Source organism: Pantherophis guttatus, chromosome 7 (genome assembly GCF_059756535.1).
Source record: "Pantherophis guttatus breed Tessera chromosome 7, ASM5975653v1, whole genome shotgun sequence".
Taxonomy (NCBI): domain Eukaryota; kingdom Metazoa; phylum Chordata; class Lepidosauria; order Squamata; family Colubridae; genus Pantherophis; species Pantherophis guttatus.
In genome coordinates, this window is record NC_142069.1 from 12,394,221 (window position 1) to 12,409,852 (window position 15,632).

General features: G+C 41.2%; 1 protein-coding gene across 1 annotated transcript in view; it reads left to right on the plus strand.

Annotated features, from left to right (window-relative positions):
* LOC132710926 (1-phosphatidylinositol 4,5-bisphosphate phosphodiesterase zeta-1-like) overlaps nt 1–15,632 on the plus strand; it is a 71,013-nt gene that overhangs the window by 28,030 nt on the left and 27,351 nt on the right. The window contains exons 4-8 of the mRNA XM_060688536.2: nt 186–387; nt 4,703–4,847; nt 8,933–9,085; nt 11,773–11,973; nt 14,904–15,060. Coding sequence (XP_060544519.2) covers nt 186–387; nt 4,703–4,847; nt 8,933–9,085; nt 11,773–11,973; nt 14,904–15,060 — 858 coding nt within the window. The remainder of the gene's footprint in view (nt 1–185; nt 388–4,702; nt 4,848–8,932; nt 9,086–11,772; nt 11,974–14,903; nt 15,061–15,632) is intronic.

A 15,632-nucleotide genomic window follows, 5' to 3' on the forward strand; every position in this document is an offset into this window, starting at 1 on the left:
AGGTCTCCTGATTGGAGAAGACTTACCTAGGGTCTAATGACATAAAATAAAGCAAGTCTCAATGTGCAGTTTTAAGATCTGATGAAGGATATGTGGACTATTTCTAGTCTGTTTAGTTTTATTTATAACACGAATCTGAAAAAAAACCTGAGCTTGTTTCTTTTAATTTCCACCACGACCTTTAGCGAGAAGCCAGAAGGAGATGACAATCGAAGGCTTTATACGATACATGCTGTCAGAAGAGTGCGGTTTATTCAAAATGGAGAACAAAACGATTTACCAAGATATGAATTTCCCGCTCTGTGATTACTTCATATCGTCTTCACACAACACTTACCTTATCCAGGATCAGCTTATAGGGCCGAGTCATCTGTGGGGCTATGCCAAGTATGTACTTCTTTTGGGAGAGGCAGAAAGAAGGGATGGTGGATGGACGTGTAAAAGGAAGCTACTTAAAAAGGATTGCTACAGAAAAACTCCAGTTCCAAATCAGAACACTGAAAAGGATGATCTGATTTATTCAACTATTCCTTTTCTCTGTTCTGATCTTTGCTTGCACTCATGTGAACTCATGGATTGAAAGGAGTAGCTGGTGACATCACCACTGAGTGGGGGACACCCAATTGAGGGATCCTTTCATGAGCCCGACAGGAGCTGGAGCGAAGGACGGGATCTCAACCCCGCCCCACCACAGCACTTGGATCTCAAACGTGGGCTCACTAACCTCCATCCCAGCGACCTAACCACGCGAGCTACCATGCTCCTTTTCTATTCTAACCAAGACAGAACCTTGATTTATGTAGTTATGCAAACATTTATGTAATATGCCACAATATCCAATGCTATTATGTGAAATAATGGACTTAATTGAATACCTAAGACTTTCTTAACTATTCTTGTAATTAATTAAGTTGAAGCTAGACTAATTAGTCATTTTTCCCCACTGAAATCAATGTGATAAATGCAGTAAGTCATACTTAATAAGTAGATCAATTTTAATCAATTTTAATTTGATTTATTTCTGACCTATCTAAATATTTCATGTATTGGGTAGTTATATTATTGGTTAATATTATCTCCCTTTCACTGATTGTTGGTTTTAGAATACTGTTCAGATCTAGTAACTGTAAATTTCTTTGTTTTGGGATGATTTTTGTTACAGATATGTTTAATTATATTTTGAAAGATTATCTAATATATTGTTACTATTTTTCAAGATGAACGCATCACTGATTTATTACTGTTAATATATATGCAAGTATCCCTTGACTTACAACCACAGTTGAGCCCAAAATGTCTATTGCTAAGCGAGACAATTAAGTTTTGCTCCATTTTATGACCCTTTTTTGCCACAATTGTTAAGTGAATCACTGCAGTTGTTAAGGTGCTAACATAGTTGTTAAGTGAATCTGGCTTCCCCATTGCCTTTGATAGTTAAAAAGGTAAAAGTTTCCCTTGTACATATGTGCTAGTCGTTCCCGACTCTAGGGGGCAGTGCTCATCTCTGTTTCAAAGCCGAAGAGCCAGTGCTGTCCGAAGACGTACCTGTGGTCATGTCACCGGCATGACTCAACGCCAAAGGCACACAGAGCGTTTTTAACTTCCCACCAAAGGTGGTCCCTATTTTTCTACTTGCATTTTTTACATGCTTTTGAACTGCTAGGTTGGCAGAAGCTGGGACAAGTAACGGGAGCTCACCCCGTTACGCGGCACTAGGGATTTGAACCGCTGAACTGCCGACTTTTCGATTGACAAGCTCAGTGTCTTAGCTGCTGAGCCACTGCATCCCTTCTTTGCTAGTTAGTTCACCCAAAAATGATCACATGACCCTGGGACACTGCAATCGTCATAAATATGAACCAGTTGCTAAGAGTTCATAATTTGATCACATGACCATGGGGATGCTGCAATGGTCATAAGTGTGAAAAATGGTCATGTCACTTTTTCAGTGCTGTTGTAAATTTGAAAGATCACTAAACAAATGGTTGTAAGTCAAGGCTTACCTGTAATCTGTATTATTATATAATAACACATGAATGTTACTGGGGGTTGATTCCTTTTACTGGCCTTATGATTTTTTTGGTTAGTTATTACATAAATATGTTCGAATATGATTTATCTGTAAATGTATATACATAAATAAAATTGATATTGAACAACTCTTCCAGCATCAGATAAACTGCAATGTTGTGATTCACTTTGACATTTTAAAGTTTAGTTTAAAATAAATTAATTTATTTCTAAATATTTATTGATCTGTAAAGTTTACCTGAAATGAGCTCTATTTTACGCTGCTTCCAGAATTTAACAATGGAAATATAGTAGGATACAATTCCGGAAAATCACTCTAGCCAAACAGGAGACTAAAGGAATATTCACCTTGCTGAAGTGACTTTTGTTTCAATAATTTTCCTGCTGTAAATCGATTCTGACAAACTGCTTGATTTTGATTTTATGAATGTATATGACAGAGGTCTTCAAACTTGGCAGCTTTAAGATTCTGGGAGTTGAAGTGCACAAGTCTTAAAGCTGCCAAGTTTGAAGACCTCTGGTATATGACATCAACATATCATAAGATGATGCTTGACAACTTCATTGGATTTGCCGCAGTTAATCGATTAATGCAATTTAATTGATATGTGCACGTATTCCCGAGTCCTATTGTATGGCTTTCTCTTTGCAAGAAACAAGGGTTAAACGAATGTTGTCAGCTTGCAGGGGGAAGGATCTGTTCTTCCTTTAGCAAGATAAAACAATTCAGGTTGGATCTACTGATCAAGAAAGGTAATCCGAACTAAAAGAGAGAATGTCAAACAAACTATCCCAAATCGTGGTTTTCCATCATTAAAAGAGACTGAATGTGATGAAGAAATGCAAGCGTGGGTTTGAGAGACAATGGATCTCTAGTAAGCAGACTTCAGCCCATGCTTTCTGAGAGTTATAGTTAGTCAATTATTGTGGACATGATTCGTGGGTAGCCTTGGGCTTCTAGGCAATGAGATTTGAAGATGCCAAGGGAAGATGCTCAGATTTTTCTGATCCTAGGCATAATTTATTTCTTCATAGTTTGGAGAATGGACTAAATCAGGGGTCCTCAAACTACGGTCCACGGGCTGGATATGCCCCGCCGAAGCCATTAATCCGGCCAGGGCAGGACCACGAGGCTGCCCCACCCACATCACCCCGCCTACCCATTGGCCCCCATCCACCTTCTGGAGGCCAGGAAGGTCAAAAATGGGATGTGCGGAGGCCTCTGGGGGCTAAAAATGGGCCAGTTTTTGGGTGGCAGAGAGGTATTGGATGGTCTCTGTCCGGCCAAAAGTGGGCCAGTTTTTTGCCTCTCTGGTCTCCAGAGAGTGAGAGGGAGACACACACACACAAGTCCCTCATACACACCCCAAGGCAGCCACATCCCTTCACTAACCTGCTTTCCACCCTCAGGAGCATAACAAAGTTTAATTTGTGTGTATTGTTTGGACTGCTAAATTGGCCACACCCACACAGTCACATGACCACCTAGCCACACCCACCCAGCTGGTCTGGGCCCTGAACAGTCTGAGGGACCGTGAATTGGCCCCCTGTTTAAAAAGATCCATGGACTAAACAAATGGGTAGACCTATATGGAAAAGTCTAAAGTACTTTTTTTTTTATGAAAGATAATAACACTTAAAGATATTACCTCCAAGAGCTTTGGGTCCAAAGGACATGGGAGAAAACAAGTGAAAGATTTTAGCATACTCATATTTTGAAATCTGATTTTTTTTTATCCTGAAGCTTACACTTTTTATAGATTTAGGAAGGATTCTGGAATGGTTTTAAATGGTCATAAAACAGATTATAGCAGTGTTCTAGTAGTATTCTATGTCTTTTGAGTACATTGAAAAAGATGGCATACCGATTGGAGTTCTATGAGTTGTAGAAGGTGCAAATTTACTTATCGTCTTGCATTTTAGTCATTAGTCATCTGCACAAAATTCACAAAGGACACTGGAATGTCATGCAGCTGAATTAAGTTATCTCTGGGAGTCAGTCAGATTTGCAGTCTTTCATTCCCAGAATTTAGTGTTCAGTACTGCCGTTATTGAAAATTCAGGGAGTTAAAATCTGTATATATGAAAGGTAGCAGCTTGGCGAAGATTGGATCCTCCTTTCAGATCTTTTCTGGGCCATGAAACTCACTGAATTACTTTGGGCTAGTCAGTGTTGTGACTTTTATCTTCTGATGTGAAGATAAAATTGTTTAATACAGTCTTCAATAACTTTGAGGAAAGGCTACATATGATGGGTGCATCAAAGTCGTATCATGCTTCATAGCTCATAAATAGGGGCAATCCTGCACCAGGAGAAATTGTTAAATGCATCATGATTTGAATATAAAGATGTAGAAGCCCAGCAACATACTGATCAGTATGTACAAATGGTTGTGATGAGTTTTGTGTTCTATGTAAAGACAAGCTCTCATCCAATAAAGAGCTATGGAAAAATAACCCTGGAAATGATAAAGCAACTTCTGATTTAATGACCCAATGTTTGTAAATCATCAAGTCACCTTCAAGTTTCTGAACAAGTATAGACAGCATCAAAATAAAAGCAACAACACAGACAACTCCACAATGAGTTCTACTGAATCCGATGCTAAAATGGGATGTTTTGTTTTGTTGTGTTGCTGAAAACCCACCAAACACATTTTTCTTTTAAAAGTTCCCTTAGAAGGGGATGCCGTTGTGTGGAGATTGACTGCTGGGATGGACCAAATGGTGAGCCGGTGGTTTATCATGGACATACCCTGACGAGCAAAATTACCTTCAAGAATGTCATCAACGTTATAGAGAAACATGCCTTTGAGGTAGGTGGTGCCTATAGTTGATCAAAGCAGAAGCAACTGTCCATAATTCATAAAGAGGGATAAGTGCGGATGGCTTCCTATCCTATAGATCAAGGGTCTCCAACCTTGACAACTTTAAGACTTGTAGACTTCAACTTCCAGAGTTTTGCTGGCTGAGGAACTCTGGGAGTTGAAGTCCACAAGTCTTAAAGTTGCCAAGGTTGGAGACCCCTGCTATAGATGACAATTTCCCAACCTTTGCAGACTGGCAGGAAGGGGGAGAGGGGATGGTTCCGCGCGAGTGGCTGGCAAGCGTGCAAACGCAGCTCCGTTTGTGCCAGTGGCATGCACACGTGCTCACCGCTCATACAAATGGAGCATGCATCCACATGCACATCCGCTGATTGCATAAGGGGATGCACATGCGCACGCTCTCCTGCCATTTCTGTGGCCTGGTTGCAAATAGCTCATGACCCACTAGTGGGCCATGGCTCAGTGGTTGGGGACCTCTGCTACAGACATAACCGTACCCCTTGAGTGTGACTGTCAGATGGTAGAGACAAGACTTAAGAGAATCATCTCTAAAGAAGATTTAGACACATCTTATAGACACATTTATAGAAGACTTTAGAGGTGGTTCTAAGTACTGGTTGCAAAGGATGTGCTCTGTGCATCTTATTGAAGGCAACATCACTGAAAAACATCCCTGGCATTTTATTGCTTGATTTATTAATAATATTTATATGGTGCCCCATAAAAGCTCTGAGAACCTAGCACATCTTAAACTCACCACCATTCAAAGTCACTGTTTTAAATAATATATAAAGTACATAAGTAGGACGTAACATCAGATATTTAACAGAACAACAAGTTAAAATAAGAAGAACATTTAATGTGTATGGAGATTCTCAGTCATCCAGGGCATGGTTGTCCCAAAGGTACTTTTTCAAGAGGCAACTGGACTTTCTGGTTTTTCTTTGAAGATGTTTCGCTTCTCATCCAAGAAGCTTCTTTAGCTTCTTGGATGAGAAGCAGAACGTCTTCAAAGAAAAACCAGAAAGTCCAGTTGCCTCTTGAAAAAGTACCTTTGGAAGAACATTTAATTTTGCTTCATTGGTAACAACAAGACCTTTGACTATATAAATAATGCTAGAATTGCAACATATGAAGACTAATGGGTGTGCCAGAACAACTGATTACACTTGTGAGGAATCTTCATAGAGATCAAGAAACTTGTGTAAAAATAGAGTCTGGAAAAACAGAATAATTCAAAATAGGGAAAATGTCCCTCTGTTTATTTGTTAAAAGCAATAAATGCTGGCATCAGATATACAGACAATGGCAAGGTAAAGATGACTAAGACAAACTCTTTCAGAAAGTAAAAAATGAAAAATGAAACAACCGAGTCAATGTTAAATATAAGATATCTACAAGACCATCTGTATCTTTTGTGAAGTTAGGAGTGACCGCGAAAAGACAGGAAGGCGGTAGATACTTTTATTTCTTTATCTTTATAGATAAAGAAGGGCAGTGTGTTAAAGTAGTAAAGAGATTAATCCTTGGGAGGGAAGCCATGATAGATGTGGACCAGGTGATGAAGGATAAGGACACTGTTATGACAAGTGAGTTCGCCATAAATAAAGCAAGGGTCTTTTCAGCGGTGAGGCATGGCAGTGAAATATTTAGAAAGTGCAGGAGAAAGAAGATGGATGCTTTCAATTTATGGATTTGGAGATGAGTACCACGGAAAACAGGAAGAATCAGTCAATTGACCCTGGAGTAAGGAAAAGCTGTTTTCTTGAGATGATGGTGAGTTAACAGAAATTCACATGTTTCAGACCTGCGAGGGATGGGCTAAAACAACTCTACATGGCTAAACTGCAATAAGTAAAGAAGATAGAAATGGATAGACAAAATTAGGAATTTCCTTGTACGAACTACTGATAGTTGTCAGCATCAAGTCAACATGCTTGTGAAGAAGGCACAGAAGAGGCTGTACTTCCTGAGAACGCTCAGGAAGATAAATCTATCTCAGCATCTACTTCTGTCCTACTATCGCAGCACCATTGAGAGTGTCCTGACATACGGCATTCTTACATGGTATGGGAACAGCTCTGTAGCGGACAAAAAAGCTCTACAGAGAATCATTAAAACTGCCCAGAATATCACCAGCTACCAGCCCTGGATGACATCTTCGAATCTCACTGTTTGAGGAAGTTGCACAACATTCTCAGAGACTCTTCCCATCCTGCTTACAATCTTTTTGGACTGCTGCCTTCTGGCAGAAGATACAGAACAATTAAAACTCGGACCACACGGTCTTCTGTATAGTTTTTATCCCAGAGCTATAATTGCACTCAACAATGAACTAAAGGGCCACTATCAGTGAGCTGTTGGACAGCATTACTTGGTCTGTTGTGTGGATTTGTGGTGGGTGGGGGTGTGTTTGGGGATTATTATGTGTGTTGGACCTGGTCTTTGGGTGTTAAATGAATTTCGTTGTATGGGTATACTGTGTATATACATACAATGACAATAAAGTAGTAGTAGTAGTAGTAGTAGTAGTAGTAGTAGTAGTTGTTGTTATTATTATTATTATTATTATTATTATTATTATTATTATTATTATTAAACATGGCAGGCGTTTGTATGGACAATTGCTGCCAGTTGGACTCGATTTAGGAGTACCTAACTAACTTGTGCCATTCTCATATCAATAATCTTGATGAGTTTTTATATTCCAACCCACAATGAAATATGAAATCCTAGATTGTCTGTTCAATCCTGAATGGAGATTCTCTGTCATCCAAGTCATCATGGTTGTCCCAAAGATGTTTCTTCAAGAGGACTTTCTTTGTTTTTCCTTGAAGACATTTCACTTCTCATCCATGAAAGAAAACTGAAGAAGCTTCTTAAATGAGAAGCAAAACATCTTCAAGGAAAAACAAAGAAAATCCAGTTGCCTCTTGAAAAAGCACTTTTGGGACAATCTTGTAGTACTTTTAGTAGCAAAATATCCAGCTGCATCTGACCCTATCTTGACTAATGCTAGATAAAATTCCACAAAGGGACAGCCTCATGGAACATTTTAAAGCTGTTTGAGGGATAGGATCAGTGGTGGGTTGCCCCCGGTTTGGACCGGTTCACAAGAACCGGTAGTAAAATCGGCAGGAGGCTCCACCCACTGACCCGGACATCATCATAAGTGATCTGCGCATGCGCAGAAGTGTGTGGGCACGCGCACGATGCGAACTGGTAGTAAAGGTAAGTAGAACGCACCCCTGGATAGGATCAACTTATTTTTTAAAATATAATTTAATTATTATTATTTTTTAAAAGGAAGATAAAGATCAATATGAGCTAAGGAAAAATCAAAAGAAATTTAAAAAGTTAAAATGCAAGAAAGTGGAGGGAAAAGTAGAAGAAAAATAGAAAAGAAAGAAAAAAAAATCCAAAGACGTTCCTTTCAATCTATTTGAATCTATTTCATACCCTCAATATGACAGCATGAACTTCCTTATTTTTAGAAATAAACCAGTGTAAAACCTCGTATATGTATTAGTAGCTATACCTTTATTTTGGTCATTGACTTACAAAACATTCACAGATAAAGTTACAGCTGTCCCATTGTAATAATCTAATCTACATCAGAAATGCCCAAGATTTAAATCACAAACTATAAAATTTTGATACCGATACCATTAAGACGTTAAGATTAAGGTTATGAAGACAAGAGTGAGTATAGCAGAGATATATACAGTCTGGATAAAACAGATGTAGAGCTACTCTGGGCAGAGGCCAGTTAAAATACAGAAACATAGAAATGTGTTATGTAAACATAAACCATCTCAACTATTTGAAATATGATTTAAAATAGCTGATACGAAGCATAAAACCATTACATCACTTACATCTGTATTGTAAATGTGAGACTAGAATAGTATGGTGCCAAATGAAAAAGCTCCATAAAGAGAAATGACAATAACAATGGAAGGCTAAAGAGCTAAAACTAGGAAGTGTATGCAAATTTATGGGCATAGTCTTTGTTGGTCCCTAAATATTGTGATTACGCAGCATGTCCTATAATCTCTTCGATTTATTTTCAGGCTTCAGATTACCCCATCATTTTGTCACTGGAGAATCACTGCAGCCCTCCACAGCAGGAAAGGATGGCAGCCCATCTCCTTGACATCCTCCGTGATAGCTTGTGTACTACAACCATTGACAATGCCGTGCCAACAGAATTACCCTCCCCAGAGGTAAAATCATGTGTTCCTCCTTCCTTAGGGGAAAAAAACACAAAAGTTAAGGATGAAAGATGGATAGATCTGCTACGGTTTGTTTTTCCATCATAAAAAATGTTTTTAACCATAAAACTAATAAAGTATACCTAATTTAAAAAATGAATTTGGGACAAATTTTGCTGGGAAGAGATGGTAATACTCATTTTGCTTCCAGTCAATGCAAACCTTAATATATGAGTAGAGTAGAATAGAGTAGAGTAGAGTAGAGTAGAGTAGAGTAGAGTAGAGTAGAGTAGAGTAGAATAGAATAGAATAGAATAGAATAGAATAGAATAGAATAGAATAGAATAGAATAATAGAGTTGGAAGGGTCTTCTAACCCAACTCCCTGCTCAAGCAGGAAATCTATACCCTTTCAGACAAATGCTGTCCAGTCTCTTTTTAAAAACCACCATGAAAAAAGATTCCTTCAGATTAAGGATAATACTAAGACTATGGCAGTCCTTGATTTATGACCACAATTGGGACCAAAATTCCCATTGCTAAGCAAGATGTTTGTTAATTGAGTCACACCTGATTTTACAACTTTTTTTGTGATAGTTGTGAAGCAAATCATTGCAATTATTAAGCGAATCATGTGGTTATTAAGAGAATGTGGTTTTCCCCTGTAACTTTACTTGTTGGAAGTCAGCTGGAAAATTGACCCCAGGATGCCGCAATTTTGCAAATACATGACGATTGCCAAGAACTCAAATTTTGATCCCGTCACTGTGGGGATGGTCAAAAGTCACTTTTTCCAGGGCATTGTAACTTCAAATGCTCGCTTAAACGGATGCTTGTAAATGGAAGAGTCTCCGTAAATGGACAAATATTTATTGTTTTGAGACAACCCTTTTGAAGTAGCTTGTTATTGTTTCCTCCCAGGATCTTTTGTCAATTTCCCAATCTGGTTCACAGCCCTTGAATGTCCTGGTGATCTCCTCTATAAACACCAAGTTCAATTCTACTTAGCTTTTCTGTGATCTAAGCTGGCTAATTGTCACCATTTGCTGAGGGATGGATGTCTGCAGGCTTTTGTGATACGTGGCTTGATAGCTAAGGGAGTGAGATGCATTGTGCCAGTGATCATATGACAGTTGTGATTATTGCTGTTGCAACAGCATTATTTATGTTTATTGACATGTGAATCCCATGTCAGGCATGTATGGATTGGTGCAGAGCCAAGATTCTACATTTGCTTGGCTGCCTTGGGACAGATTCAATTGAGATATCAGAGTCATTGCTGACTTGAATGCTGGTATTTGAATGGCTATTGAAGTTTGAAAAATGTGTCTGGAGGATGTACAATCCCTATCATGGTGCCAATTTACACAGACCAAATTCACACGCTGCACTAAGCCACAGTATGGTTTTATTTGCTACTTAACGTGATGTGTGAGTGAACCCCTTCTATATTTGCTTATCAAATATTTTCCTAGGCTGGAAGATAAGAATAACAGAATTGGAAGGGACCTTAGAGCAGGGGTCACCAACCTTTTGGACCTCAGGGACCACTAAATTAATAATTTAAAATCCCGCGGACCACTAATATGATCTGCCTAATGACCGGCTGGGTGGGCGTGGCTAGGTGGTCATGTGACTGGGTGGGCATGGTCAACTCGATGTCACTCACTTTGAGTGGCGCCTCGCTGGCCTCTAATCGCCCCTCCCCTCCCAGCCCCTCCTCGCCTGCATGCCCAGGCTCCTTAGGGCCCCAACAGGAAGTAGTTGCTGGAGCTAAACAGCCACCATGAAAAAAGAGTTGGCAAAAGAGCTCAGTTCAAATTGGATCTGAGCGAGAAGGAGGCTCAGCCGAAGCACCTCACTGAGGACTAGGAGCATATGCTTTCCGAGCAGAGGGAAGACCTGCGGGAGTGCAAGGCCAGGTACTGGCACCTGGAGGCTCAGCGGGCTGAGATGGTCAGCCAGTTCCAGGCAGTCCCACTGGAACAAGGCCCTCTGGCTCTTAGCCACCAGTGGCACTTCCCTCCAGCCTTCGCCCAAAGCCCCACACCAGGAGGCTGAAGCAGATCCAAAGTTGGAATTTCTGCCCTCCTCTGACCCACACAAAAAGACTGCAAAGGGGGAGACTTTCTGCAGCAACACAATTGTTCCTTGCATGTATCTGGCCGAGAGGCCTTAGTTTGAGGACCCCTGATTTAGTGCAATATAAAAAATGCAAATAATTTTTCTGTGGACCACCCAAATTTTCTCATGGACCACCAATGGTCCACGGACCACCAGTTGGAAACGGCTGCCTTAGAGGTCTTCTAGTGCTCAGGCAGGAAATCCTATAACCATTTCAGACAAATGGTTGTCCAATCTCTTTTTAAAAAAAAACTTCCAGTGTTGGAGCACCCATAACCTCTGGAGGCAAGTCGTTCCACTGATTAATTGTTCTCACTGTCAGGAAATTTCTCCTCACTTCTAGGTTGCTTCTCTCCTTGATCAGGTTCCATCCATTGCTTCATCTCCTGCCCGCAGGTGCTTTGGAGAATAGCTTGACTCCCTCTTCTTTGTGGCAGCCCCTGAGATATTGGAAAACTGCCCTCATATCACCCCTGGTCCTTCTTTTCAATTAAATTAGAAACTTATCTTAATTGTCCTTGCCGTTTAGTTTTGTAGCTTACCATACTGAATGAGTGCACCTTTTCCCCTTCATAGCAATTGAAATTAAAGATCCTGATCAAAAATAAGAAAGCTGGATCACTCCAAGACACCCTTCAACGGAGGGGTCAGAAATACCAGGGCCTTACAGAAGAAACTGAGGATACCTTGGAGTCAGACGATGAAGATGATGAAAGTACTGGACGAATGCTCAAGAAAGCGCTCATTCGGAAACAAAGTAAAAAAGATAAGGACAAGGTAAGCCAAGGGCCAGTCATCCGCAGCAGAGGTCTTCAAACTTGGCAGCTTTAAGACTTGTGGACTTCAACTCCCATAATTTGGATTCTGGGAGTTGATGTCCACAAGTCTTAAAGCTGCCAAGTTTGGGGACCCCTGGTCCACCGCAATGTTGCCCTGATTCTTTCAAAATAAGAAAACAGAAGTAAGGCTTTTCTCGAACACTTGCAGGTCCGACTAGCTGGGTACGAAACTGCAAGAACTGGTTTCCAAAACATTAAAGTCTCAATGTGTTAAAAAAAAACAAAAAAACCCTAATGAAGCCATTATGAAAGAATTCCAAGCTGGGGAATTCTGGGAGTTGAAGTCCACGCATTTTCAAGTTGCCAAGGTTGGGGAACACTTCCCTTGAGGTATCCTTGTTCTTGCTCTGTCACAACCTGTCTTGTGTGCTCTTGTTCATTCACTCTAATTCTCTCAATTGTTGACTCTGTCTCGCTCACAGCTTCTCTTTTTCTCTGAAAACAGCTAATGGGGGCAATTGGCAGGTGCTGATAAGTAAACTCTCTAATCCTTTTGCCATCCTGTTAGCCTTGTGTGGAGAGTCCAGGCAGGAAGCACAACAAAGAGTACTAGCTCTGTCTTTATTGTAAGTAAGGTGACCAATTGTCCTCCTTTAGGGAGGACAGTCCTTCTTTTGTAAGCTCTGTCCTCTCTCGAAAAGTGTCCTCCTACATGTCCTCCTTTTTGATATTTGAAGACTAATCTGTAAATCTCCGTATTCAATCGATGCCGATCCGATCTGTTGCGTGTGATGTGACGTATTTGTATTTGACATGACGATTCGTCAAGGCTCGATACAGTGCGGCGAGAAGCAATTATGAGACGCTTGTGATCCGCACAGGAGAATTGTTTTGAGAGAGTGCACCGCACGCAAGTGGCTTTGTTTACTTCTTACCAAAACACAACACGGCACATACACATGCATTAGACTCACTTCTTCTTTTTTCTTCAATTTATTTGTGTCCTCCTTCACATTGTAAAAAAGTTGGTCACCTTATTGTAAGGTTACATTAACAGAATCTTGCAAGTCTAAAAGTACTCCTCCATCCCTCACTTTTACTTACCCCAAAAACTAGGGAACATCCCTTCTGAGATGCTTACATCACCCTTCCTCAAATTTTATTTATTAGCCTATTGTCTAAGCCGGGTGTATGTGTGCGTATCTGCGAATTTGGCAACTTTAAGAGTTGTGGACTTCAACTCCCAGAATTGCTCAGCTAGCCATGCTGGTATAGGCTGCAGCTCTTCTTTCTGTCTTGCAAAGGACATTCCCACATACTTTATACTACAGCCTGGCACTGTAGGTCACCCAACTCTGATGTTCCCTCTGCCAGAAAATATTGTTGTGCTGGTCTCTTTCAAACAGAACCAACTCAGGAAGTTTTGCATGGTTTCAGGTTCACATATATAGCTCATAAATAGAAAACTACTCATTAAAGAAAAAAATAGGAAGAGAATGTTTACACAGGCAGTCCTCTTTCTCTTGAGAAGATAAAGCAGCACAATTGCCAGGTATGAAAAGGGCCAGAAAGCATCCAATAGATATTGTGCAGTTACCAGTCCAGGTTCACATCATCACCATGTTAGCTGTCAAATGCACCACCAAAGCAGCTATGTTGGAAATTCCACCACTTTTGGTATGTGCATGAAATTGACATCACAATGCACATACGCATGGGGTGAAACTTCTATCCAGGGCAGTGGTGAAATCTAAAATTTGTTACTACTGGTTCTGTGGGCGTGGCTTGGTGGGGGGGGGGTAATGTGACTGGGTGGGTGTGGCCATTTTTTTTTTTACTTTTAAAAGCATTTTTTCTACAACCTCTTCAGCGAAGAGGTTGTAAAAATTGCTTTCAAAAGGCTCTGACGATCCCAGCTGAGTTGCCTGATCGGCAGAGGCTTTTTTTCTTTTAAATGCCTCTGACGATCCAAGCTGAGTGGCCTGATCATCAGAGGCATTTAAAAGAAAAAAAAGCCTTTGGCGATCAGGCAACTCAGCTGGGATCATCAGAGCCTTTTGAAGGCATTTTTTAACAACCTCTTCGCTCTGAAGAGGTTGTAGAAAAAATGCTTTTAAAAGTAAAAAAAAAAAAAGCCTCTGATGATTGTGCAGCTCAGCTGGACATGGAGGGGGGGTGGATGGGCAGGGATTTTTGCTACCAGTTCTCCGAACCACCTGCCTCCATCGCTACAGGATCGGGTGATCTGGTCCGAACCGGGAGCATTTCACCCCTGATTCAGGGGTGCTGTTCAGCAGGTTCTGACAGGTTCTGGAGAACCGGTAGCGGAAATTTCGAGTAGTTTGGAGAACTGGCAAATACCACCTCTGACTGGCTCCAGAGTGGGGTGGGAATGGAGATTTTGCAGTATCCTTCCCCTGGAGTGGGGAGGGAATGGGGATTTTGCAGTATCCTTACCCTGCCATGCCCACCAAGCCACGCCCAGCAAGCCACACCATGCCCACCAAGCCACGCCCACAGAACTGGTAGTAAAAAAATTTGAATTCTACCACTGCTTCTATCACAATAGCACAAAGCTGCTTTTGTCTTTAGCACCCCACCTAATTCCCGGTCTCAGACATGTCTGCCAGAATTCATCCTGGACAATTCTATCAAAACGTTCTTTGTAGGAAAAAAATGTCAGAGGCACAAGGCTGCAGTCCAGAACATTTTAGGTGCAATGATCCCATTATCCTGAGACCATCTTAATCTAAAGATGGATTTTTACACACACTCTTTTGTTCAGACTGAACGGGAGGAGACTGAAGAATGTGTCTACCTAGAACTACACAGCCTTCCCAATCTTATCACCCCTCATGTACTTAAACTTGAGGCCACACATTACTTTCACTTCTGAGAGTCATAACATTTGTCAATCTCTGTTCTTAGGGCCATAAAGTCAAAGTGGCTTTGCTCCTTTCTGAACTCGTGATTTATACTGCTTCACGGAAGTTTGTCAGCTTTGAGGATTCCAAGGAGAAGCAGAAATGCTACCAAAATAATTCCATCGGAGAGGTGAAAGGTCAGAAGCTCATCAGCCGGAGAGGTAATGTAGAAGTTTCAACCGTCAACTCAATATTTAAGTGAGCTGTGTATTTCTCTATTTGTTTTGGAGCCAGCGTAGTTTTCAAAATGTCCTTGAGAATAAAAATGCTTTGTGGTAATTTAGGAAGCTTTTCGGTGTATTACAGGGATATATATCAAGATTCTTTTGTGTCAAATTTAACTCTGGGATTCATGGACACTTCCGCGTGATTGTTGTGGGCAGGGGTGGGCTTCAAAAATTTTAGCAAGGGGTTCTTTGCCTGGTTGCTGGGTGGGCGTGGCCTAGTCGGCCTCCTGCACCACAGGGGGGGAGGACATTTTTGCCCTCCCCGGGCTCCGGAAGTTTTCCTCGAGCCTCCGGGAGGGTGAAAATGGCCTCCCCAGGCTCCGGAGGCCCTCTGGAGGCCGGAAACAGGCCCATTTCCTGCCTTCCTGAACTTCCGGTAGGCCTGTTTTTCTCCCTACCTGAGCCTCCATATGTGCCCTGCACTTACCTGCATCCAAAATGGTCCACGTGGGGACTCCTGGGAGGGGCAGGGCAGGGTGGGCGGGGCCAGCCAGGAGTGGAATTTG